Source organism: Psittacula echo, assembly GCF_963264785.1.
Source record: "Psittacula echo genome assembly, chromosome: 4".
NCBI lineage: Eukaryota > Metazoa > Chordata > Aves > Psittaciformes > Psittacidae > Psittacula > Psittacula echo.
In genome coordinates this window covers 1,251,459-1,277,145 of record NC_137738.1, presented here as the reverse complement: position 1 = coordinate 1,277,145, position 25,687 = coordinate 1,251,459, and the positions used below count along the sequence as shown (strand labels likewise).

The 25,687-nt window shown below is 43.2% G+C and overlaps 2 protein-coding genes across 8 annotated transcripts in view; both read right to left on the bottom strand.

Annotated features, from left to right (window-relative positions):
* UTP25 (UTP25 small subunit processome component) overlaps window positions 1-11,814 on the bottom strand; it is an 18,491-nt gene extending 6,677 nt beyond the window's left edge. The window contains exons 1-9 of one of the 4 annotated variants that reach the window (XM_080616461.1): window positions 11,752-11,814; window positions 9,969-10,119; window positions 9,056-9,839; window positions 7,975-8,014; window positions 6,555-6,807; window positions 5,617-5,808; window positions 3,413-3,501; window positions 1,634-2,044; window positions 396-615 (exon numbers count right to left, since the gene is read on the bottom strand). In XM_080616461.1, coding sequence (XP_080472587.1) covers window positions 396-615; window positions 1,634-2,044; window positions 3,413-3,501; window positions 5,617-5,808; window positions 6,555-6,807; window positions 7,975-8,014; window positions 9,056-9,156 — 1,306 coding nt within the window. In that variant the 5' untranslated portion in view covers window positions 9,157-9,839; window positions 9,969-10,119; window positions 11,752-11,814. Of the gene's footprint in view, window positions 1-395; window positions 616-1,633; window positions 2,045-3,412; window positions 3,502-5,616; window positions 5,809-6,554; window positions 6,808-7,974; window positions 8,015-9,055; window positions 9,840-9,968; window positions 11,245-11,751 lie in introns of those variants that run through there. The other 3 variants (XR_013956681.1, XM_080616462.1, XM_080616463.1) reach the window with 3 other exon arrangements.
* On the bottom strand, window positions 11,813-25,687 carry MRPS10 (mitochondrial ribosomal protein S10). Of its 4 annotated transcripts, none has more exons than XM_080616465.1 (8): window positions 25,635-25,687; window positions 22,369-22,427; window positions 22,199-22,268; window positions 20,952-21,091; window positions 20,392-20,500; window positions 19,222-19,311; window positions 18,852-18,947; window positions 11,813-11,928 (listed from the first exon to the last, which is right to left on the bottom strand). In XM_080616465.1, exons 1-7 carry the CDS (start codon window positions 25,668-25,670, stop codon window positions 18,861-18,863), a joined length of 591 nt encoding a protein of 196 aa, XP_080472591.1. In that variant the 5' UTR covers window positions 25,671-25,687; the 3' UTR covers window positions 11,813-11,928; window positions 18,852-18,860. The 4 variants fall into 4 exon arrangements, with proteins under 4 accessions (XP_080472591.1, XP_080472592.1, XP_080472590.1 ...); XM_080616466.1 differs by lacking the exon at window positions 11,813-11,928 and adding an exon at window positions 12,684-12,762; XM_080616464.1 differs by lacking the exon at window positions 11,813-11,928 and having other exon boundaries at window positions 16,879-18,947.

Here is a 25,687-nt window from a genome sequence, read left to right as displayed (position 1 = left end):
CGTTTGTTCTAATCATTATCCATTACAAGAAACACTGTGAACTGGCTGATTAAACCCCAAAGTTTTGGTGGTTTCTTTTCCTAGCATGGAAGACTTTGCAGCATAATCAAGGTTACACTCTTTAAAATGTAGTGTGGGCAATCTTGCTACAATCAAGCAATGACTGCATTTTAAGCAATACTGAACTTGATGTGCAAATCATTACTTTTGGGGTTCCATTTCATTTTTAAGTTCAGATTTTCAGAAACATCCAAGTTGCCAGTGCAAAACCAGCATGAATACCACAGAGCCTCGAGCCTTAACAGAATGTCCAGCCCTGAGCTAGACATTTAGGTAGAACTTGTTACTTCTCAGTTCTTTAGAAGGTAAAAATCATCTGTTGAGTACATTATTACCAATTCTGAAGTGGTCATCAATGTTGCCAGCAAAGACAGCTTCGTAATCTTCCGGTCTTTTCAGGTTGGGGGGCTTCTCTTCTGGGTCAGAGCCAAACTCCCCTTTGAAGCGCTTCTTATTACTTACATCTATTTTTCTTTTGTCATTCACCTCAAGCAGACTGATGAAAATATGTACAATTCTCAAAGCACACTCCCTGAAGGGCACTATCATCAGTACCTGTGTAGATCAACAGTTACAACAGAATAACCCATAAAATATACACTCACATTTAACTTTGTGATAAGTAATGCTTTTGACCTACCTCTGCCCCTCTGGGGCACTCCAGCAATCAAAACAGAACTCTGACATGCAGCAAGGAGCGAGCATACTCTGGGACACAGTGTGCTCATGAACAGGTACTGGCCAGCAGCTCTATTTGGTTCCCCATCTTGCACCCAGGGTACCATTACAGCAGAACTGAAAACAAAGCACGTTCTCCTGTCTCCCTAACCCCCAAGCAAGTGACAGCTCTCACCATACACAGCCACAATCAGTGGTTGGCTCCTGGATGCGTGGCAAGAGTCTCTGCACAGCACTCTGAAATGCAAGTATCTAACTGGGGAGTCACCACCACAACCCAACCTGTTCGACAGGTAGCTGGCACCACCAGTGACAAGCTAGCTGCTGTTGAATCCACCTGGTTACCAACTACAGGATGCTGTGAACCCAGGGAGCATTGGTCTGAGGCCAGCTCCACCAACTATGACGGGTAGCGTTGACAATGGAACTGGGATTCCCTGAGGTCTCCCATGTACAGAAAGATCCTTCCACACAGGCAAGTGCCTAACGACAAAAAAATTCCTGGGATATCCCACACTGGGTGACAGCCTACACTACTTGCACTAATACGGAAGATCAATGTGGAGGCACCTTTCTGTACTGGTAGATTTAGAAACAGAACAGGAAAAGGTGACATGTCAGTCTGTAGTGACAAAGGGACAAAGCAAAAGATAAGTCAAACTCATGGCTCCAAGCACAGAAACAGGCTGACCAACAACCCTGTGCTACTTCATGCAGGCACATGGCAGGTGACTTCCGGACATGATAAAGGCATGTGGAAACCCCCATGCCCAGGAACAGATCACTGAGAGAGCAGCAAGAGAAACAGTCCTGGATAAACTCCAAGGATGTTTATAGAGCCTGACCAGAAAGCCAGGGTGGGCACGGGGGAATCACATTCATGAAGCTCTCTTACCTTAGGTCTAGTGAGCCCTTGATCTCTGTGGTCATCATTGTCAGTCCCTGGCTTTTGGTTTCTTTTTTTGGCATTGTTGCTGAGCACCTGGGAATTTGCCTTCAGAACATGGTTCAAGGCATGCAAGCAGTAAGCATGCCGGATTTCTTCTCCATTGGTTAAAGCATTCCTTTCTGGATAGAACAAGTCCCTGTATGTGTTCATGATACAGAAGAGCTCTCTTTGTAATGGGGTAAAAAAGGCATCACTTGGTTTATTCACTGAGGACAGAAATTGTTTATTCACTTTTGGCCAAGTGGATTCCAAAGGCTTGTGAAGATAAAGCTGCTTCACATCAACTTCTTTGTCTGCCTTCAAAGTTTTCGGTTTCTCCAAAGTGGAAGAAAACGTCACTTGGCCCAGCCTTGGCCACTGAAAAAAACCCACACGCAAACAAAACCAAAGCAGTCAGATGAACCTTAGTGAGATGCATCTCAGCAGTGAGATGCACTCACAGCACCACAGCTGGCACCTTCATCAAGTTCAAGAACTTTGAGGAATTATCTTTCCATAATACAAATCAAAACCTTTTTTTTCATTATGCAATCTCTTTTCAAGCCTGCCAGGGTAAATAACAATACACTTGAGCTCAGCAGATCTGCATGTATTTTGCAGTGATGTGTCTATAACCATCCTCATTTCACAGATGAGAAAACTGAGGAAGGATGACATTTCTGCCTAACCCATCCAGCACATCAGTGGCACACACCAGGGACAAGATGACAGTCTGACCACATTTACAGATGAGCCGCACTGAGGTATGTACTTTGCTTAAAGATGAGAACAGAACCCCATTAGGGAATAAATCCAGAAGTCGTGATTCAGTTGCTAAATGCAATCTGAGTCTGTCTGATTTTGAGGACAGAACTATCAGTGTAGTAGGGGAAAACTAAACTTTAAGCCTTCTGCCATGCAAGTTGTCCCTACCTATCTCTGTAACATAGCTACACCAAGTTAGGCAAAGATACATCACACATTGCTTCAGGTGGCACGGGTATTTTTGGCCTCCACATTCCAAAAAAGAAAGAAAAAAGGAGTTAAACAAATCACAGCTTTCTCTCTGACTGACTAACCATTGGATATCTTCCAGGGAATGTCACCCAGCATATGGCTGACCAGAATGTAAGGCAACTCTCCAAAACAAAATCAGATGTGAAAAAGTTTGGAAGCAAAGGTTTGTCTAAAAATGAGTAGTTTGAAAACCAATATTCTCTCCCAAGCAATGAGGTGCTTTTCTGGTACTAATATTGTTAATACTGGAAATAACAGGTGAAGTAAAGTGTCAAATTGCCCTTTATGGGCTTGTCAATGTATATGGAGATGCAGTCATCTCAAAGAACGTGGAAGCGCACCACAAGTACTTACAAGACTGCAGATGGTCACCTCACAAGTTCAGTTACGGAGCACAACCTGGCAGTGTTCAGTTAACACTCAGAAGCCAGTCCTGTCCTACCTGGAGTCAAGAGCACTAAAACTGTGGGTTTGAGACCACAGCTCAAACTCTAAAGCGATGTTTCTCAGATCTGTTGCCTTGTGCCTACACGTAACAGCAGATTTCAGATTTCAACTCAAGCCCAGCACTAAGTGAAGAAGAGAACACTTCAGCAACAACACAGTGACAAAATCTTGACAATTACAATGCCAGCAGCTAATAATAACAATTATGAATTAACTTGTACAAAAAAGAAGAACTATTTTAATCCCAGATTTAGGAGCTCTGGATAGCTACAGAACACGTACCTGGCTTTGACTTGAAGTTTTAGGAAGCGTAGACATTTTTTCTACGTCTTTTTCTTCAAGTTCTTTGTCCATGTGCTGTTTAAATGGATCTATTTGTAACAACAACAACAACAACAACAACAACAGGAAAATATCCTGAGAACCATGCAGCTAATACTAGAAGCAAGTTTCAGAATCGATTTGCAAATGCAACAAACAGTTTCCATGCTGGCCAACACCACAGTTAAAACTAGTTATTTCAAAGCACTTGGAGACGAGCGAAAGGATGTCAAATTCTCTCTGCAAGAACAGAGAGAAGAGATTTGACAGATTGCTTAAAAGAAAAAAAAAGCAGCACTTATGGAAGTACTAGAACTTTCAATCACAAAACAAATGTTGGACAGGAAAGCAATATATAGCAGAAAACATTGTGGCGATTTTCTGCCTTAAGCTCTGACATATCCATCCCCTGCAGGTGAAATAGGCTATCAACAGTAAAGACTTCAAGTGAATTTATTGCCCTTCTTAATTTATAAGCAGTTCTGCCCAGGGCTTAGCATCTTTGGCCAGTGATATGAGTACAGTGTGTGATAAAGCATGGAAAGATTAAGTGGATTTTGGGAAGGGAGACAAAAAATGCCAGAAGTGAGCAAAAGTCTGATTTATCTAATCAGCATTTCTTTCTGGAAAGGAAAGGAAGGGCAGGGAAGTGTAAAATCATGCTGCATTCAAAGATACTGGCATGCACAGAGTCACATGCAAAGCTTATTTTGAAACCCAAGCCCTGTATACTGCTTGCAGCTCACTGCATAAAGCAAACCAACTAGAGAACACTAGTGCTTGCCAACAGATCAGTAGCCCACATGCAAGTTGCCCAGGCCAAAGTCAAGGCAGTTGCTCATCATGACACTGTTAGGAAAGTCTTCCCAGCAACACAAATGAACAGGGTATCATTTAATTGTAACACAGGCTCTCACTTCAGTTGACTTTCATAGATTTCAGCATTTGTCAGATAAAGTACAGAGAACAGAGTGAAGCATTTATAGGAATTCTAATGACCTCAGGACCAGAGGAGAAATTTGTCCCCTTTCTGCTATGTTACGACTCATTTTCTGTAATGAATTACAAAGCCACCTCCAAGCTGCAGGAACCCACTGAAAAGAAGTGCATCATTTATAGGATGAACAAAGCTGTTAGGATACTTAGCATTCAGTTGGAGAGCTACAGTTCTCATTAAAATGCAATGCCAACAGCCTAAGTAATATTCTCATGGTAACAAGAACGAGCTGTTTTTTCTATCACATGGCCCTTTGATGCTTCCACACATTTCATGTATCAGCTAGGCTGCCTCCCAGATCCAATGGCAGCTGCTGCTCCAATATGACAAGCCAGCATCACTAGGGATGCTACAACACATATTTCTCTCTCTCAAACTATGCCAGCTGATATTAACCAGAGGGCATGAAATACGAAGAGAAGCTCTGCAGGTGCCAACATGCAGTGTATCCCCAAACGATCACACACGTGTACACACAGGTATTTGTATCACACATGGTGGGATGGCTCCAACACTGGAGCTCTGATTGTACCCATCAGCACACTGCAGCACTGAGGTTCTGAGCTACGCCTTTAGAAGGTACCACACAGACTCCACTGATGCCTCATGCCTTCCTGATCCTGGTGCAGGAGGGCTCCTCTGTATCACCTTAAAACCTGACAGAGAGACTAAGCATTTGTCTCAATTACTATGGCTGCCCCAAGCTTCTCAAAACTCACCTCCACTGAGTTGTGAAGGATACCCTCACAGGTCAGCTTTTTGATCATCTCCTGTGCTCTCTGTGCCAAGAATATCTCCCAAAGTCAAGTGCAAGCTTGCAGGGCCCTTCATATTACACTAGCTTTTTATACTACTATTAAAGCAACAGAACACATCAACACCCTCCATGCATATTTCTAGCTCCTGATACTTCAAGCTTTATTGATCATAACAGAAACTACACACAAATCCCAGTCCACAGGGGCTGCAGAAACAAATGGTTCAGCTACACATCTGCATTAGCATCAAGCATTCCCTGTGGAATCAGCTCAAACGTGGGCACCACAATGAATAATGTAGCAGAAAAACTCGGAAGCTATATAGCATATCATTAGGCATCTGATAATTTACACGTTTACAGATCATCCTCTAGAGGCAGATCACTAAAGACAAACATACTATGTTTTACCTTCTGAGAAAGCTTGTGAAGAACTGCCATCTCTCTTATCTGCATTGCAATCTCCACTCTCCTCTTCCATGAAATTGGTTTCCAAGCTAAATTCAGATTCATGTTTCACATCAGTAAACTCCTCAATTACTCCACGACTAGGGTCACAAGAGGTATCTATGCCATCAGCCTGCTGCTCTGCCGTGTCTGTAGCTGTGAAGGGTTAGAGAGAGAAATGGGTTATAGTCTCCTGGAAAAGTTACTGTGTGTAGCTAACCTTTTGCTGGCTAGGTTATTCCTTTTTCTTCCAATGCGCTATCCAAAAAGATAAAAGCAGGCTTTGTATTCCATGGTAAAGATGACTTTTGACTAGTACGCCAAATGTTACATAATACACAACGTGTTTCCCCAGAGAAAATGAGAGACAGAACCTATTTAGGGAATATAAGTTTCAGTTTCCAAAGACCTCAAATAACTCAAAATAATAAAAAGTTGTCTCCCCTCTCCCAGAATTTCTTAGCAGTCTTTACGAATAAAGATGTCTCGTCATAAAGAAGGAGGTTTCCTCCCGATTTCCATGTTTTTTCCTCTGCTATGAGGCAAACCTTTCCCTCCTCTTGGCGGCAGCAGCCAAGGCAGATGCTGTGTGAGAGAACAGCTTGCATCTCCCCTGAGTGGGTGAGAACCCCTGGTGTGCTGCTCCATGTGGATTTCCTCTGTGCTGCCGCCCAAACAACATCTGAGGAAGCAGCAGTGGGCTGTCAGCTGGGAAATAAGCACAGCTACCCTCTCCCTGCTGAATCCTTCAGCAGCCACAGAGGCAATGGAGTAGCAGCAGCTCCAAGACAGAAGAGCGCCCAGCCAATAAGCCAGTCTATACCAGTATCCCGGCTAAAACCAGACGTTATTCAAACTTCCTAACTGCCACAACATTTACCAAAGCATGGGAAAAGACAAACTACCTTCTTCCTGCTCTGGTACATCATTCTGATCTTCTCCACCGCCATCTGCTTCTCTGGTCTCCTGCGACCCTTCGCTGTCCATTTCTGTCTCACTTTCCTCAGCTTCTGATTCACTTTCATCTTCCTCCTCCTCCTCACTCTCAGACTCAGGAGAGGTCTTTAGGGTAGCCAGGAGCTTATGATATACAGAGACCTGTTCCACTTCAGTCTCTGAATCGCTTTCTGCACTCGATTTATCAGAATTGTCAGACTGGAAGGGAAAACACCAGTGTAACAGCAACACTCCATTAGCCACAAGGCAAATACCCTAACTTCTAGTTCCAGTGTTTGGTTTTCCCTCTCCCATCCCACCCTTATGCAGATGGAATTGTTAAAAAATCACCATTTATGCAAATAGTTATGCTGGACACCTCTATTTGGATTTTGAAAGCATCTTTGTAGACCTAGGCTGAAGTGTCTTGTTCTGCACTGATTTAAGAGCACCACAAAACGTGGTTCTTTCAGTCTCATCTGAGCAAGTACATCTGATCTCCACTGACAAGGCATTTACTCAACTGGTCCTGGATTTTCCTAAGAGAACCACACACAGAACAAAACCAGGGCACACATATTAGGGACAGAGTACACCGAAAATGCTTCTGGCTTTTAAGGAGGTGACATGGCTGTTGGCTGACAACAGTTCACCGGTGAGCCGGTCAGGTTTGGCTCAGCTGTAAAGCTCTAACCTTCAAAAAACCAGTTCTTTCCTGGGCCAGTTCTGTCCTGGGCTAGCACAAACCAACAAGTACACCAGGTTATAGGCAGAATTAGAGTAAAACCAGGAGTATAAGCACAGCACCATTTACTCCATTCTTAATTCCTTTCAGCCCCAAAAGGCAAAACTAGTAGATAAGATATGCATCCATAAAATTGCAAGAGGAAATAAATGAAACCAGAAAAAGTAATTTTTCCACACTGAAACTTTGAAGTTTTTTAATAAACTGAAGATAAAGAAGGTTACCAAATCCTGAAAACAAAAGCACTGGCAATCTGAGGGAGAGGAAAGAGCACATTTCTTTGTTCAATAAAAATGAAACACCTCCTAACCCATGCAATACTAAGTTATTAATATAATTAAAACAACTTAAAGAATGATTTACTTTCCCCTGTGACTAAGTAAAATGCAAAATCCCCAAGAACAGCTGTGATATTTCCTGCTGCTTCTGCCCTCTCATGGTATTAGTTTTGAGTCTACAGATACTACAGAGAACAACTCAGAGCCACACAAAAAGAGACATTCAGTTTTTACTCCTGAACAGAGGTTTTCTAAAGGGAACAACTTAATCAGCTTGCATAGCTTGGTAAGATAAAATGCCAAGTGTTTCACTTCACTGGACAACACAAAGACTGAAGTAAGAAAGAAATAAAAATCAATTACCAGTTCACAGACTTGAGTTGCTTCTGGTCTTCCCGGAACCCTGAAGAGAAAGCACTGAAATACCTTACTCTGTCAACGATGTTATACACAGGATGAAAGAGATGAGGAGGAGAAGGAATTCATGCACTACACAAGTCTTAGAAAATGTAAAAGAAAGCATAAAATCAAAGCACCACACAATTAAGGAAACAGACTTGGCACTTACCCTGAGAGGTTACCCTGAGGTGATGCTACACTCTGTACATGAAGCCTAAGTGCTCAGGCATTATAACTGATCAAGAAGTGAAATGTTTCAAAGCAGAATCTGATGTTAATCGGAAGATGAAACATTAAAAGGAATCTAAGGAATCTAACTACAAAGGTAGTTCATATAACAAAGTTAAGCAGAGCAAGAGCCTGCCTCTAGCTCTTTTAACTATTGATCTGTGAAGTGGGAAAACAGACACATACCACAGGGAAAACAGCATTAGTTAACCAGTGTGGGGACTATGATTCTGCAGACAAGACACTACGAGCTGGGCCTGAACTAACCTCAACTCTTTCCTCAGCGCTAATTCCCTGCTACTAAAGACATGTAATATGAAACTGAACAGGGCACTGGGCAACATCATCCTTGCAGGCTTTCAGACTTTACAGCAACACCACATCACACAGCTCTTCGACTAAACAGCTCATTCTTCTCAAGTTTACGTGGGGGTCCAGAAGCGTGGTGCCCTTTTTGACAGACAGGCACCCCGCTGAGGCAGATCTTATCACACAAGCTCTCCAATGCTCTGTTTCTGCGGCCTTTACGAGATCAGAACAGGATGCGGTCAGCCGGAGCTCTGGCCAGCCAAGGGACCGCCCCAGGGTCAGAGCAGGAGTCCCGCTTCCCAGGGCAGGCTGCGGGCTGCACAAGAACACTTCAACAAGTTCGCTGCCCAGATTTCGTGCCTCTCCTTGCGAGACCGCAGCCCCACCTCCCCTTCTCTCCTCAGGGAAGAGGCCGCTGCCCAGGCTGGACTCGAGGGGCCTGGAGCCGCAGGCAGCCGCTGCCCGGCGCACCCCCGCGGCAAGAGAGCAGCGAGCCCCCCGCACTCACTTGTCATGGAAGGGGTGCTCCTCCCCGAACTCCCTCAGGTGCTTCTTCTGCTTCTTGCTCAGCCCCCGCAGCAGCTCCCGCCCGCCGCGCCGCTTACCCATGCCGGCCCACCGCCCGCCACCGCGCTTTACGGCAACGCGCGTGGCGCACCGCTGTCGCGCTGCCGTACGGCACGCCCGGGGTTGGCGGCGGCGGGTGCGGCCGGAACGGGAACCGCGGCCGTGCTGCGGGCAGGGACCGAGCCTCTGTGCCCGCCGCTGCCGGAACCCCGCGCCGCTCTGTGGCGGTTCCGATGGGGCCGGAGGTGCCCCGAGCTCTGTGGCGGCCGGGAGCCGCGGGCCGGCGGCACATTCTCATCAAAGCGGTGTTGCCGGCCCGCTTCCGCCGCTGCTCGGGGGGCGGGAGCCAGGGAAGTGTGGGGCAAGGAGGGCAGGTCGGGGTGGCACAAGAGATGGAGAAGAGCCGCCGCTTGTCTCTGCGCTGCATCCGCTGCAGCCGGAGGTCGGTCTCTTTGTACCATATCCACTGCAGGTGGAGATGTGTTCCTCTGTATCGTATCTACTGAAGCTGGAGGTCTATCCCTCTTCATATCCACTGCAGCCGGAGGTCTGTCCCTCTGTACCATATCCACTGCAGCTGGAGATCTGTCCTTCAGCGCCGCATCCACTGCAGCCAGAGGTCTGTCCCTCTGCAGTGCAGCTGGAGGTCTGCCACGGGACGGTATGACCGTGATGTTTCCCCAGCAGTACATTTGGGGTAGGCTCAGGCAAGCACTGTTTCTGCTCTGGAAACAGTCATCAAGAGGAAGCCCTGAGCAAGTAACATTTAATTCTTGCAGCATTACAGATGAATGTGGTGCTACTTCTGATCTCTAGGTACAGAAGCAGCAACAATCTAAATGAACCGAGCCTACCTTGGAGACTGACCCTCTGCATGCAAAGTGGGACGCTGCAGTGGCGTATTCTCCTAGATGTTGGTTGAGCTACAGCATCTTCCCAAACTGCCCTAGAACCCAGTGTACTCTGCAAAAGGTTGTTTTTTCAGGGAGAACTCCCGCAGTAAGGCTGAAGGAAGAGGAGGAGGAGGAAGAGGCCCAGCAGAAGTTCTTATTGTTCAGACTGCTTTAACCTAAAAGGTAGAATCAAAAGCTCCCAATGAAATCATACCGAATCCTGGATCTTCCAACATCTCCCTGGTCACTGCCATATGGATGAAGTTTAATGCTGCTTTAGCACGTGCAAAGACGTACAGTCCCCCAGAAACCACCTGACATTATGCCAAATAAGAAACTAAATTCAAGTCCATGTCTTCGCTTTTAAGTTCTTTCTCTTCCTGATATCCTGATCCTGTATCTTCCTGTGTGACGCAGCACAAACTCCTCTGAGTGCTCGGGAGGCTGAACCATGCTTGCAAGGACAGGCAGGTTGGTGGGTGCATGCAGAGCCCACCTGGTGCTCCTGGAAGTCATCCCTGCAGCTAGGAGCAGGGAGAGGAGCCATCCCCTGACCGGCACCCAGGCAGCCCAGGGCTTTACAGCCCGAACAAGCAGTGGGGAAAGGGAAACGCAGCGGGAGCGCTGAACCTGGCTCCCCGGAGGCTCTCTCCACAGCTTCTCCACAGCTCTGGTGTAAATGAAACCCAGTTGCCAAGCGCTCCCTCGCCTTCACAGTTTGGAAGCAAGCTGCAAGCTGAACTGGCATTTTGGAACAAGTGAAATCCTGTGAGGTACCCTGGAGCTTCCAGTTGCTAGCATGGTAATGTAGCACTGACAGTGCTCTTTCTACAGATCTCCTTAGTGCCAGCATCTTTGATTCCAGCAATCATATTGGAAAGAAAACCAAGGCAAAAACCTTGAATTACTTGTGATCTGTTCTCTTGCCCTAATTCTGTCAGCAGCAGTGTGCTGCTGCCACCTGTGTACCTTCAGCACTTGTATGTGTGTGACGTTCCAGACACACATGGGTTATAAAAGCTGCTTCCTTCTCAACTAACCTGAAGGTGACTCCTCACTGCTAGCTTACTGCCTTCGTGCTTCTGTCTCATTTCAGGTAGCAGTGCAGCACCAATTTTATGCTTTCTTCATCCCTCCTGTTTGACTTCTACCTTTTCCCTTGCGAGATGCCAGATTTTCATTTTAGTTTCTGGTTTTAGTTAGATAATAAATGTACTGGAATAATGGAATAAATGTATTGCTCACCCTCTTTCCTTCTCCACATGCACAATGGAGAGCTAAAGTTTAAATCATTTTGCTGTAAGTTACTTAGGCAGTGTAAGTTACATCATGGACTGTAGCATATAGGTTATAAAGTTAAATTTATGTACTACATTTAATTGATGTATCTACCCTGTTTTGTGGCATGTAGTAAAAGAAAGATGCATAACTCAAGATACTGGCTTGAAGCAATGTGAAGGGTAAGAGAGGAGTTAATTTCTTCCTTCTTCTGAGCCTACCCTTGCTTCACCTTCTCTGTTGCCTCTTTCTAGACATCACTCCAGGTAACAGCTGGCACTACACAAACATAACTACTTTGATGTTGCCTTGCTGTGCTATTTGCATATATGTGGAGAATAACAAGAAAATAAATACCAGTGAAAATAAAAAAGCAGAGCCATGACCAAATACTGGGTTTGGCAGCTGCTGACTTGAAATATAAAATGAAATTTATCACAAACCCCAAAACGTTCCACTTGCTCACAGGGTACTTAACATATCATAACTGGTCCTCTGCGCAAGACCACGAGCACTTCTGGAACTAGCCTGGCTCTGGAACTGTGAGGATGGAGCATGACTTTCTTGGTGAAAGAATGACTCTATTCTCTTCACCAGGGTAACACAATCACCCTTGGAAGCCACCTGGAGAGGCTATGCTGACCTATGAAAGAGCAGAGCATAACTGTAGTTAAGATGACAGAGTTTTAAAACTCCTTTTTCCCTCCCTTTCTGGAATTAACGATAAACAAAAAGTTATTGAGGCAAATATTTTTTACTTCTCTATGCAAGTTTCTTGTTTGTTTAGTCTTAATTTAGCTAAGAACAGAACTGCTGGGTGGTTTTGTATTAAACATCTGTTCTCAACCAGCCAGATTTAGCCTAATATTCTTATTTTGCTTGAATAAGTTTAGAAACTGCTTTGCCACTGTTTTTGGTTTTCTTTTTGCCAGTGTGAGCTGTATTTCAAGTGATGGTGTTGAAAATCAAGCTGCAATTCTTTTGGCAATAAAATGGCTGGTATGTTTACTGAACCTGTAATTCCTTACACTGTGGTTACTATAATGTATTGATACCATTAACTTAGTATTCTTTAAAGAACTACTAAGCTTACACACTGAAAAAATATGGAATATGGAGAAGATGCAATCTTAAATGCAATGTCTCTCAAAATGTTTTTCGGAGGAACATTTTAGAAAGATCCAAGATACATTAATCACATAAGCTGGCTGAATCCATGCGCTGCCTATAGCAACATTAGCTTAAAAACTCCCAGCCCCACAAACATTTATGTGGAAGCATTTATAATACAACAGCTACATGTTACCTGCCAGCTTGGTGGACATGTGCATTCCAGCTTACATGCCAGAAATGGGAAGCTGAAGGTGAAAGAAGGGAATGAAGACACAGCCCTAAGCTTCCTGTGGCCACCCACAAAAACGGGTATGTTCTTTTCAGCATTCCAAACTAGTTCTGCAGTACTTCCATGCCTGGTTTGCTGAAAATGGATTGGAGAGAGCATGTAAGGCCAAGTTCTCCAAGCCTGGGTACCCTGCACTGGGACAGGCTATCCAGTGTTTCAAAGTGAATGTCTAGATTTGAATGAGATCCTAGAGAAAAGAGAAGACACATCTGACTTCTTCAGCTTCTGGGTGCGTGCTAACATTGGGGAAGAATTTGTCAGTTTAGAATTGATCCTGTTTCAAATACTAGAATTCATTTTTCTTCCAAGTAGTTACTGAACTAACCTATGGGTTTATTTTTTTATGTCCCCTCTTGGATAATGCAAAAAGATAGTTTTGCTCTCAAAGATTCAACACTGCATTTGATTTTTGATGGCAAACTAAACCTTCTACTGTAATTTCTTAGCAGCACGACCACCACAGGCTAAAGCAGCTCTAATCAGTTCTAGGTATTTGAAGTTGCTGTACATGTTTGGAGTCATCTTGGTGTTGGTTATGATGGCACCGTGTCTCCACAATGTAGATATTTTAACCTTCTCTGAGCAAAAAGTGAAACCTTTGTACTCCAATGGTTATGGGGAAAAGCCCTATAAATATTTTCAGTAACTAGTATAAAAAAACCCTATTATTTTGAACTGGAAGTTCTTTCCTGTGAGGGTGCTGAGGCACTGGCAGAGGTTGCCCAGAGAAGCTGTGGCTGCCCCATACCTGGTAGTGTTCAAGGCCAGGCTGGACAGGGCTTGCAGCAACCTGCTCTAGTTGAAGGTGTCCTGACGCATGGCAAGGGGATGAAACTGGGTGAGCTTTAAAGTCCTTCCCAACCCAAACTGTTCTGTGATTCCGTGATTCTAATACTGAAGCAAAGAAGAGTTAGTATTTACACGGCAGGAGGGAATGAAAGTATGTGATAATAATGTGCTGATGTATGAAAGCCCTTGCATCAGCAGATGTGCTTTTTGATACCCTAAAGTGGTTATTTTATTGAAGTAGAAAGAAGAAAACATGCACTGTTTATCTATGATGTTTCTTTTAATGCAGAAGTGTTTCCAAAGAAAGGTCTTTTCTTTGGGAGAACTAGGAATTTCATATTGAATTGAGACAGCAACTTCTTTTTCAGCGAGACGCAAAACCCCAAATCCCATAATGCTTCGCAAACAAAAGCATGTAGAAAAATGTTATAGAAATGTGCTGTGTGCGCTGACTTGGACTAATAAACTGCTTGAATTAAAAGGGTTTTCCATATTCTTACTGTAAATGAAATATCCCATTCCTGTATGTTACAGAAACTGGGTCAGTTGAGGCACTGAATATACATGGGCACACAGTGGTACATCCGTTCCCTGGTGCATTGATATTCTGTCACACGAGCTCCTTGCAGTGCCTTAGGGATTTGTCATGGTTGGCTTATAAATTACTGTCAGAAATGCAACTTTCTAATTTGAAGGGACAGATATTAGACTCTGCCTGTTTTAGCAGAGTTTGATTTAAGACAAGAGCAGACTTAGAATCATAGAATAGTTAGGGTTGGAAAGGACCTTAAGATCATCCAGTTCCAGCCCCCCTGCCATGGGCAGGGACACCTCACACTAAACCATGTCACCCAAGGCCTCATCCAACCTGGCCTTGAACACCGCCAAGGATGGAGCATTCACAACCTCCCTGGGCAACCCATTCCAGTGCCTCACCACCCTCACAGTAAAGAATTTCTTCCTTAGATCCAATCCAAACTTCCCCTGTTTAAGTTTTAACCAGTTACCCCTTGTCCTGTCACTACAGTCCCTGATGAAGAGTCCATCCCCAGCATCCTTGTAGCACTTGAAGCACTTAACTACAGCTTTATATTAAACTCCCTTGGACTGGCTGTATTTTCCATGGAATAAAAGACAGATAGCAGTCAATTTCCTGGCACATGAAATGCAGACTGGTAGGAAAGGCTTCTAAAGAGAGAAGCTTGCTGTATAGTCATAAGTGGAGACCTCATAGCAGCCTTCCAGTATCTGAAGGGGGCCTACAGGGATGCTGGAGAAGGAATCTTCCTCAGGGACTGTAGCGACAGGACAGGGGGTGAGGGGTTCAGGCTGAAACAGGAGAAGTTCAGGTTAGATCTAAGGCAGAAGCTCTTCCCTGTGAGGGTGCTGAGGCGCTGGCACAGGGTGCCCAGAGAAGCTGTGGCTGCCCCATCCCTGGCAGTGTTCAAGGCCTGGTTGGACAGAGCCTTATGTGACACGGTCTAATGTGAGGCATCCCTGCCTGTGCCAGGGGGCTGGAACTGGATGATCTTAAGGCCCTTTCCAACCCAAACTATTCTGTGATTCTATGATTAAAGCTAACAGGCAATTAAGTTGTAGTGGCATGATTAAGACTAACTGTAGAAACCAAACCTGAGGTAACACTGCAAGCATGACTGATAACCCTTGGCATGTGTAAGAAAGGGAAACACGCTCCAGAGCACTTAGGTGAAATGCTGAGAATAATTTCATACTACATCCTTAAATACCATAGTACATGATACAGAAGTTACTGCTCACTAATTGGTTTTGCACTGAAAGCTATGGTCATATGCAAATGAACACTGGGTGTCTTGGAAATGCAGGGCAATTTAGGCTGGTTTAAAAATATCTTTAATCCATAAGTAATAGGATTTTGCCACAACTGGCTCTGAGCAGAGCCTTCCTGACAACTTTGAAATGGCTCAAAGAAAAATAAGATCAGTGAATGCTCTGGATGTAGTTTTATATCATTCTACGAACCTCAATGTTTTATAAACAGCTGTTGTATCTTGTCTACATAATATACTGGTCTGTATATTTTTGGACATCTAAAGTAGGCTGGCAGCAGTTAGTCACAAAGTATTTGTGGAAGGAAATCCACCTCCAGCTTGCTGGCAGTGCCCAAGGGTTTTAAAGACTGAATGTACTCAAAAACTTGCCAGTTTCAGTGCCAATATTTAGCAGAGCTCCTATTCAGATTGAGACAGTCTAACCACTGATGGAATGAAGAAGTTTCACTGTTGGATCTGGCAACTGCTTTCATGATACTTTTCTTAGTATTTGCTACCACTCTGTGGGTTGGCTTTTTGTAACAACTTTACATGGCATCTCTTTGCTATGACCCTTGGGAAAGCATTTTCTCATACTAGCAGATAGTGCTAGACACCTACCCTTACAAGCTGGAGAATGGTTATAAAGCAGTCTTCTGACTGTGAGTAACCCCACTCAGAAAAGAACCATGTTCTTTCTGTTAATGCAAATAGTTTCGGCTGCCTGCCTTACCCTTTAAATAAGAGAAAATGGTATAAAATATTTGCTCATTGGTCTGTCTGTGTTCTTGAGCATTTTCAGGTTTTTTCTATTAAAGATGTTCTTAAGTGCTCGGTGATAGTACACCAGCAGGCTAGAAGAGAATACAGCTATGTGCACAGGGGCAGGAGTGTGATCTGATTTCAGACTACAGGTGTCTACCCTTGAATGCCACACGCAGATTACACAGGGAAACCTGAACTGAGGGCAGGGAAAGAAAGGTAATGAGGTTGAAGGTTTATTGTTGCCTGAGTTCATATATAGGAAAACTTCATCTAGAAAGACAGAGCATTGGCTTAACCAAGCATTTTAAAATCTCTTGGGTTAAACCTGTTTGCTAGATAGGACTGATGAAGTATGAGCTGAGGCAAGAGAAGCAGTATTCAGAATCTGTGCCCTGATTATAGGGTGGGACTGCAGACTACTGGATATTGAAAGTCAGGCTTTGCTACTGAAGCTGTCAAGTCTTCTCATCCATCTTTCCTTCATAAAAAAGTGATGGAACTGATCCCCAGGATTTAGTGCAGTTCCATGACTGAAATCCTCTCCCTCTCTCCTTAAGCGGGAAGTGCTCATATAAAGTGACACTGAGTGGTTTGACTCTTTTCAGATCCAAACTGGAGTTCTAGGAAGGCAGGAATGCTTTGCTGTGATGCACACAACATCCTCTGTGGCATATATTGCCTTTACTTTAGGGCATGAAATTCTGGCAATTTTGCTGTATAAATGCAACAGCTGGCATTCAGTCAGGAATCATTTAAGCTTTGGATGTCTCACTTATAAGAACACAACGCAGCATGTTCAAGTAAGTGGTATGAAGCATGGCATTTTTATTAGCATCCTCTAAAAACCAACTGAAAATTTTCGGATTGAAAATGAGATGATATGGTCAGCTCAGTAGGTGGAAAGATGACTTGAGACAAGACCTAAAGCAATGATTAGAGTGTTGCCGTTCTTACTTCCTGAAGTGGCAGAAAGCAAAACTGGAGAAATGAGTTAAAAGAATGGCAAAAGAAGTATGAAAATAGTTTATCCAAAGTTTTGTAAATGAAGATCACAACCATGCTGTGAAAGCCAGAAGCCACATTAGTGGACAGCAAAAGATGATCAGAGTGTATTGCTCAGTTACGCAAATGCATAAGTAGAGATAAAAACAAAGATGTTGTTATGCTTTAGGAAACAGCTAAATGTGAAGGGGAAGATAGAGGAAGCAGGGAAGCATCACCATCTTGAAAGGGAGGAAGTTTCACACAGGGAAACATATCCATGAGAAGTGTGACCTAGTGGGGTTAGTAGATGGCACTGTTAGTAAACACGGGTCTGTAACACCAGATGCTGCACAGGTCCTTCTGCTTTCTCAGGGTGGAGATGCCCTGTGATGGCAGTTAGCTACAGCTCTGAAAACACAGTTAAGGTCCAGAGATCACTCTGAAAGCACACTGGCTTTTCCCAACATACAACGAAGCTGTATGCTCTATCAGCTTCCTCTCTATCACGAGTGATACCAGCAACATTGACTGTTGACTGTCATGAAGTATTTCTTCTGGAATAGCTTTGGGCCTCTCTACAGCTAGAAAAAGCAAGCAATCTTCAAGCACAAGCTTGGCTTCTTGTCTTCCAGCTGTTTCCCATTAAGATTGTCCATTTCTGTCTGATAACAACACTGGACTTCTTTGCTTTTGTGACTGCATAGAGCTCTGAGTGCTCGGGAAGAATGATCCGGCCTCTCCAGTTGTCTTGTCCTGGGACCGAGTTGGCTATTCCTTCCGTAATTTCTTTTAATAGCAGTCAGATCCAAGCACTCCCTTAATACTGGAGCAGATTCCTGCAGCTGTGTCCTTCCTACTAACCTAGTAAAGGTTAATGCTTAATGCAGTCTGAAGGTAAAATCAATGATGGCTTTGCACCTAGTATTATCTCCTTTGATTCATGGTGAACTAACCTTCAAAGCAGTTGAGGACTCATTTGCTATTTGTACTGTTTTTCCCCTCTAAGCATAAGTAGTGTCCAGCTAGACTACATTTACACAATAACCAACCCACCCAGCTTAGAAAAAGGCTACACCTTTCCTTGTAGTGAACCCTTCGTCCTACTCATAGTCACTCCTTCTAGTAACCACTTGCTTTGCAATGCGGTTCTACAAGCAGTTAATTTCAGTTAGCAATGTAAGCCTGTGGAAGTCTCAAACTTATACTGTGATCACTGTGTTCTTCTGTTAGGAAGCAGTTACTAAGACTGGAAATGAGACTATTGGAACAGTGGGAGCCTAGAAAAGTCTCAGGATGACTCAGTGTCCTCCAAGATTGTGGGGTTTGACTTACTACAAGTTAATATGCATGTACATATCTATATGCTGTATGTACACCCGAGATTCAGTTACTTCAAAGGAGCTATAGTAAAAAAAGTGTATCAATCTGGCATCCACAACATTAAACATTGCACAAACATGAAGTGGATTCTGCAAATACTTCAGAATTCAGAAGCCATTTAGTATTAAAAGGAGATTCTGATTTTTATCTATATATTGTATATATATACATATACATGCGCTTTTTATATATATATACACACACAACAAATAAGAACAGATTTTCACTTTCTACAAACATATTATAGATGACCATAGTTCTTGATCACAGAGCACAGTCAAACTTCTTCACTTTACAGCTGCTCAGTCTACATGTACTGGAGTTGTGATCAAGAGTAACTTGATGAAACAAGAGTTTATTAATCACTTTATGAAAGAATTTTTATTTAACAGTAGACCATCTCAGTAAATTAAGTTGATAGAAGCAACTAATTTCAGCAGCAATGGAGCCAAGTACCTGGTAAGTTCATGACTTGACTTGAGTTTCTTCTACTTGAGGTGCTGTATCCCAAACTGGTTCCTTAATGTGTTCAGGTATTTTCTCTATCTTAGTCTAAAAGGGAAGCAAAATGACCATATATTATACCAATTGGTTAACACCTAACTACTTTGCTTTATTTAGTCTGGTTTGAGATAGGCACCAGATTAGAAATGCCACCTAGTGACGTTTTCAAGCAATGCAGCCTCTCTACTGTTCCCATAGTTTGGAAAATGTTCCTTCCAAACTAAACACGTTTCCTCTGCTGACGCTAAAGACTTTGGTAATTATTGGTACTAGCATCTGGATGTAGTCTCATAACAGTTAATAATGTGAGGTGGAAACTTACCTTATTTACTTCCATGGCCACCCCTTCGGGTAAGTTTCGTTGCACATACTCCAAGTAAACTGCAGCAGTACTGCCCGTTATGTACTTTAACTGAAACAGAAGTAATGTTCTTTTAATGAGCTACTACTACTAGTATTTCAAACAGAATACAAACAAAGTTTGCCCAAACCTCTCTAGCTCTTGCTATGGGACCAAACATCTTACAGGATGGCAGCTGCCATAACACTGAACAGAGGCAGTTGAGCTGTTCACAACTCTCACACAAGTAGGAAGTAGTTATTTCACTCCACAATGCACTAATTATGATGGAGGGGGTGGATTATAACACTGCACATATCAGATAAAATTAATTACAGGTTATGCAAGAATTACCAGCTTCTGTATGCTCTCCAAGTTCACGCTTATTAGAAATCCTGGAACTCCAGAATTCCATTGAATTATTGGTTTTTCAGTTTCTCCTGGATGCCAAAGCCAGTGCTTATGGTCTGTGGGCAGCCATTTGTACTGCATGAAGGCAGCTGTTTGTACTGCATGAATGTCTGGGCACTTCAAGTCCCATTTTGCTAAGCACTGTTACAGTAAGAAACCCAGTAACCACAAAATACAGGCAGTAAACCTTTCTTCTAAGAAAGTCGACCACAGCTGCATTCTAAACCATGCACAAGTCTGTGTCATCAGCCATAGAGCTGGTGGTTTGTACACACTTCCTTTCTTGTATTTCCCCCACGCAGTTCTAGTTTGCCACATGATGCTGGCATATGGCAAAGCCATGCATTTTCAAAAACATCAGACAAACTCATAAAGAAGAGAACCCTTGGTGACTAGTGAAGGCAATGATTTAGCTGCATCTTGCTCCCATCCCACTAATTCTTGGAAAGCAAGAACATAAAACATACTGATAACCCTCCATTCTACCTTATTTTTTAATCATTCTTTCAGCTGTTAAGATGTCAAAATCAGCCTTTTAATCAAAAAATTATGTTGGCTGTATATTCAGAATAACTTGTGTTACATTGGCTATACCTAGGTCAGCTCTTCTATGCTATTCCTTGCACTCTCCTCCCCAACCCAAGTAACCAGGAGGCTTGTGTTCACTCCTGAACATCTATTAACATCTTTGAATTGTGTTCCTAGAACATACTTTTTTTTACTCTTTTTCATCTTTCTTACCTCCAAACACAGGTAATGTGTTCTCATTTCATACTGAACTCTGTGCTTCTTGTAAATATGTACAGATTTTAAGAGTGTCAATCGTTCTATCTTCTTCGGAGGGTTGTATCTGAACAAAGCACAAAATGTCATTTTGTATCATTTTATACTTTATATAAGGTAATACAAATTATCTGAACAATTATGCTGAAATCCCTGTTCTTATTTAGAAGATCTACAAGGAAGTATCAGACACTGGTAAGTTTATAATTAACCCCCATGGGCATGGTTAATAGTCAGGTATTAACCAACATTAGTTCAGGGAAGCTACAGCACTGCCAAATAGAGTACTGTCAATACCCTTCATGTAGTTAAAATGCGCTTCTACTATGGCAGTGCGGAGTGTAGAACTGCTGCTGCTTTCTCATCACTGTCCTGCCATCTAAGAAGTATAAGACTTATAATCTGAGAAAAAAATGTCAGATCACAGTTGTTTCTTCTGAAAAAAGCACAGAACCTGAATTACAGGAGTGACGTAAGAAGCATCTGACACCACATCCCTCTACAGATCAGTTACTTACACTTTTTCAATAGAGATGCCAAGTTCTTTAGCTGCAAGCACTGCAAAATATTCATAGCTGTCTAACACAGCTTTATCGTGGCCTTTAACTAGAAGGGATAATCTCTTGTACAGTATTTCTGGCTCATCTGAAATAGATACCTGCATTTTGAAAGAAAGGACACAAGTTACTACTCCCTGCTCTCCTTAGCTGACACATGCCCCACACATTTTCTCAGCCTGAGTGCCTCATTTGTAAAAGAAGAAAAAGCCCCCACTGCTAGCTGCTTATTTTAGTTTATCTGCAAAAAGCTGGCAGTAATACCTTGATGGACAGTTCTCACTCTTATCAGGGAAAACAGAAGTGTGAAGAGCTACCCAACCTCTGAACATTTAGATTAGATTTCTTGATCAGAAAAAGGAAGTGAATGCCAGATAAGGAGGACAACACTAGCAAAGGCAAGAATGAAACTCGGTGTTAAAGCAACTCTGGAGCAGCAACATTTGTATTTTAAACAGCAGCGTGAGCATATCTGAAATTCTCAGACTTCACTTGGATATGGACAGTAACTAGAACATTACGAACAGTAACCATAAGTCTCACTTTACTAAGTCAGTTTGTAAGCTATAGCTCTTTTGACTTTCAATTTCTGATTGCCTGGGCTACTGATCATCTGAAAAACCTTGATGTGTGCAGGAAGCACAGACTGTCCCACAGGTTTACTCCCAGTTTACAGTTTAGCACAGTAAATCCAGCATGTACCAGACACAGTAGGAAGGCTGGGTCTGTACTTTAGATCTAGTACTGCCTTTACATTGTGGCTGGCTTACATATGTCATACAGACTGTGTGTTTCTGATGTCCTCCTCAAAGTCAACGCATTCAGATTCTAAAAGCAAGATAACCAGCTCATGCCTTCATGAACTTCCCACCTCCTCGGCCCTGGGCTCCCAGCTTCCAAGCCAGAGACAAAGGCCTTAGCCTAAGATACTGCAGGCGCTGAACTGAGCGTGGCCAAAAAGATGGTATTTCATGGAGTTACAGCTGCACAGAAAACAAGAACAGTGACTAAGAGGCAACTGTGGGCTACAGAATCTTGCTGGGGAAGGGAGGGGAAATATCAAATACCAATAATCTAAATTTCTTTATTTATGGAAAATTTGACATCATTAAGACAGAACTTCAAAAAGCTGCAATAAAGGAAGTTTTTCTGTCCGCCCTCTTTATTACTAAGACAACATACAAAATACCATTCTATAAAACACTTACCAAAGGATTAGTCTTAGGCTCCTGTGTATCAACATGTGATCCAGCCAGTCGTGCTCCCAAGTTGGAGTTTCTACAAACATGGTAATGGGAAAGCATAAAGTAAATTGTTAAAGTCGGGTATTTTTCAGGATTGTGGATGAGAAGCAGAAAGGAGGGCCTTTTATACTTACAGAAGAACACACTGCTTTTGCATAATTCTGCTTGCATAACTGACAGGAAAAGCTGATCCCTGTATAAAACAAATAGGTTATGTTGGTTTTTTTTCCCCAGCTGTCAAGTAGCTGGTTCATACAGGTTTATTAAAGATTACTTTTTTTTCACATCAGAGCATAACATATTCCTAGGCATTGATCTGCCAAACTAGAAAGTTTGCTTTATCAGAAAATGCTGGAAAACGGAAATATGGAAATGTATTTTTGTATACAACAGCACCTAAAAAAAGGGAACACATTAAGGGCACAATGCAACAGAAAGTTCCTTGTGGTTTTGAAAACTTGTTCTTTTGAGGAAAACATTTAAAACCTTCTAACAAGTAAATGAGCTGTATTTAAAAGATAACATGATTTTTTTCTCTGTGTTAAAAGGGGAATACAACTGTTAATCAAGATGTAACATTACTGTCTTCCATACTAGAATAATGGCTCCCTTCTGAACATTATGTGGCTTCCAGCTCCCTTCCACTAATTCTCAATTTGGCAAAGTTACAGACTACTTAAGGGGAAGGAAAAAAAAGGTGGGGGAACCAGAACTCTCTCTTGCTTAAGAGAAACTCAGGGCTGCAGCAGAATGCTGAAGCAAAATTAGCTACTTAACCAGCCCCTTGCTACTCTTATTTAACAGGTGCCAGAGTCACAGCTTAAAGAGAGCAGACACATATCCCACACATTAGTTATGTAGGTGGCTGTATGATCAAAACATCAGAAAGCAGCCAAAACTGACACTTTTCCAGGTAAACTCAATTTAGTAGCTCATGGATATGAGTAACTATATGATGCTATTAGGTCCCATATCTTCTCCAGTACGCATTATATATTAATTATAGATCAGCAGTCAATGAAACTGTTTTCTGAAATCATTGTGCCTCGTTCGCTATTTATCCCACAAATTCTGCATTCAATAAGGAAGATGACAGCAGGAAGAGTTTCTCATTTACAAAGCTGCCTCTTGTTTGGAAAGCACAGCTCAATGTCTTCCCTTAGGCAAGCCTTTCAAATCCAGACGCTCACAGATGAGGGCTGGTGTTACATTCTTAAGTGCAGGACACAATAAGCAACTTCAGGAGTACTGAATGTTTGCCACTATAGTTGGTGACCATTCCAAATGCTTCAAAGTTCACATTGGGAACTACTTGAGCCTTAATACCTGAAACTAAAAAAAATTACATCTGATAAAATTATCATGTTTTCTGCACCTCAATTCTCCATCTCTGAAGCGAGAACACTGCCTCCCTTTCATTCAACACCAATATGAAGTACATTAACATCATCAGCTGACATCATTTTAGGGAGCAGACAGACCCATGAGCATAAAAGACTGTATTCAGTGTAGGGCAAATGTGAGTGAAGGACATGGCACAGAACCTGAGCCCAGATGACAGATGTAAGACTGCTGGTTGGAACTGTAAGTAAAAGCAGTATCTGTCTTTTTTTTGTGTGTGTGTGTACACAGCCTCTCCTATGTATTATTTTAATTCTAACTGCTTTACCTTGTGATATGGATTTATTACTTGCATGCAAAGGTATGTACACTCGTATTGTATTATGTGGCTTTGGATACAAAAATTTCAGTCTTTATCACATGATCATGAATAAAACAAAGCATAATGATGTTCTATCCCACATACTAAGCTCCACAGCCTTTACAACATTCCACAACCGTGCACAGTATTCCCACGTCATCTCCTTTTGTTACTAGTTATGCACCTAGGCACCAAATAAAAGGGTTTTGTAAACTAGATTAGATGTACTCCGTGCAATTTTGATAAAATGACATGATGAGCATCCCAGGTAGTAAAGATGGCATTGTCAGAATCCCATCAGAATTGTCAGATGGCATTGAAAGAATCCCAGACTGGTTTGTGTTGGAAGAGACCTTAATGCTCATCCAGTTCCAACCCCCTGCCACAGGCAGGGACACCTTCCACTAGAGCAACTTGCTCCAAGCCCCTGTGTCCAACCTGGCCTTGAACACTGCCAGGGATGGGGCAGCCACAGCTTCTCTGGGCACCCTGTGCCAGCGCCTCAGCACCCTCACAGGGAAGAGCTTCTGCCTAAGAGCTCATCTCAGTCTCCCCTCTGGCAGGTTAAAGCCATTCCCCTTGTTCTGTCCCTACAGGCCCTTGTCCCAAGCCCCTCTCCAGCTTTCCTGCAGCCCCTTTAGGCACTGGAGCTGCTCTAAGGCCTCCCCTTCAGGAGCCTTCTCTTCTCCAGGCTGCCCCAGCCCAGCTCTCTCAGCCTGGCTCCAGAGCAGAGCTGCTCCAGCCCTCGCAGCATCTCCGTGGCCTCCTCTGGACTCACTTCAACAGCTCCACATACCTCTTGTGTTGGGTTATTTTATGAGCTTCCTTCATTCTCTGGTTTAAACATCCTTGATGCGCTCTTGCTAATGGCCATCACAGTAAGTAAAAAAGACAGACTGCAACACTTCAAGAACTCCATCTCCTGCATGAAACAAGACCTTGCACAAAACAAAACTACCCCTCTCCGACTGCAAAACAGCCTTCATTTTGTTTGGCTGTCAGATTCTGGAGTACCCAGGAAGACACATGCCTGAAAGGTAAGCCAGTCCAGAACAGAGCACATACACAGATGAAAAGAGGTTAGGGTTTCAGCAAATGAACAGGAAATCCCGGCTGTAAATGTTTCTCACCTTGAAAGAAAGCAATCACTCTTCAGAAAACAAAACCAGCAGAAAACACTGGCAGTGTAAAAAGTTTTCCTTTTTTGTTCTTTTACATTATAGCTTGAAGAGTTTAAACTTTAAGACTAGAAACAGATAGGCTTCGTCCGTTTCTATGTGTATGTTACACACGTAAGTTACAGTTAATATAATACAAGTTCTGATCTACATCCAGTATTTAAAAGGCTTGGGCCAGATGAGCTCTGAACCCAAACTGTTCTAGGATTCTATGACTTCCAAGTCCAAGTTATCTCTAATTCACCATCCTTTACAGCGACTGCCGCAAAACCAGACTGCAGAACAGACTTCTGAGGACCTGCCAGGCCAATACTGAGGGGAAGAACCACATCCCCACACTGTAAAACCCAGCCCTCCCACAGCCAAAGGGAAGCCGCATGCCGCCTCCCCTGCACGACGGAGCCCACCGAGGCTCTCAACCCCGCTGCTGCTCCAGCTCCCTTTTTTCCGCTCAGCCGTGAAGATGCTGAAGGAAAAGATGAAGGAGAACTGGGCACCCACATCCCCTTTCCCGCCTCACCTGGCAGAGCCGCCGGCACAGCCACCCCGCCGCCATCTTGTCTCCGCCCCAAC

Excerpts from the sequence above, each read along its gene's own strand:
- MRPS10 (XM_080616465.1), bottom strand. The coding sequence starts at position 25,670 with ATGGCGGCGGGGTGGCTGTGCCGGCGGCTCTGCCAG. Across the intron at positions 20,501-20,951 it reads GGCATCTCTATTGAAAAAGT|ATACAACCCTCCGAAGAAGA; the intron begins GTAAGTAACTGA and ends TGCTTTGTTCAG. Across the intron at positions 19,312-20,391 it reads CACATTACCTGTGTTTGGAG|TTAAAGTACATAACGGGCAG; the intron begins GTAAGAAAGATG and ends CTTCTGTTTCAG.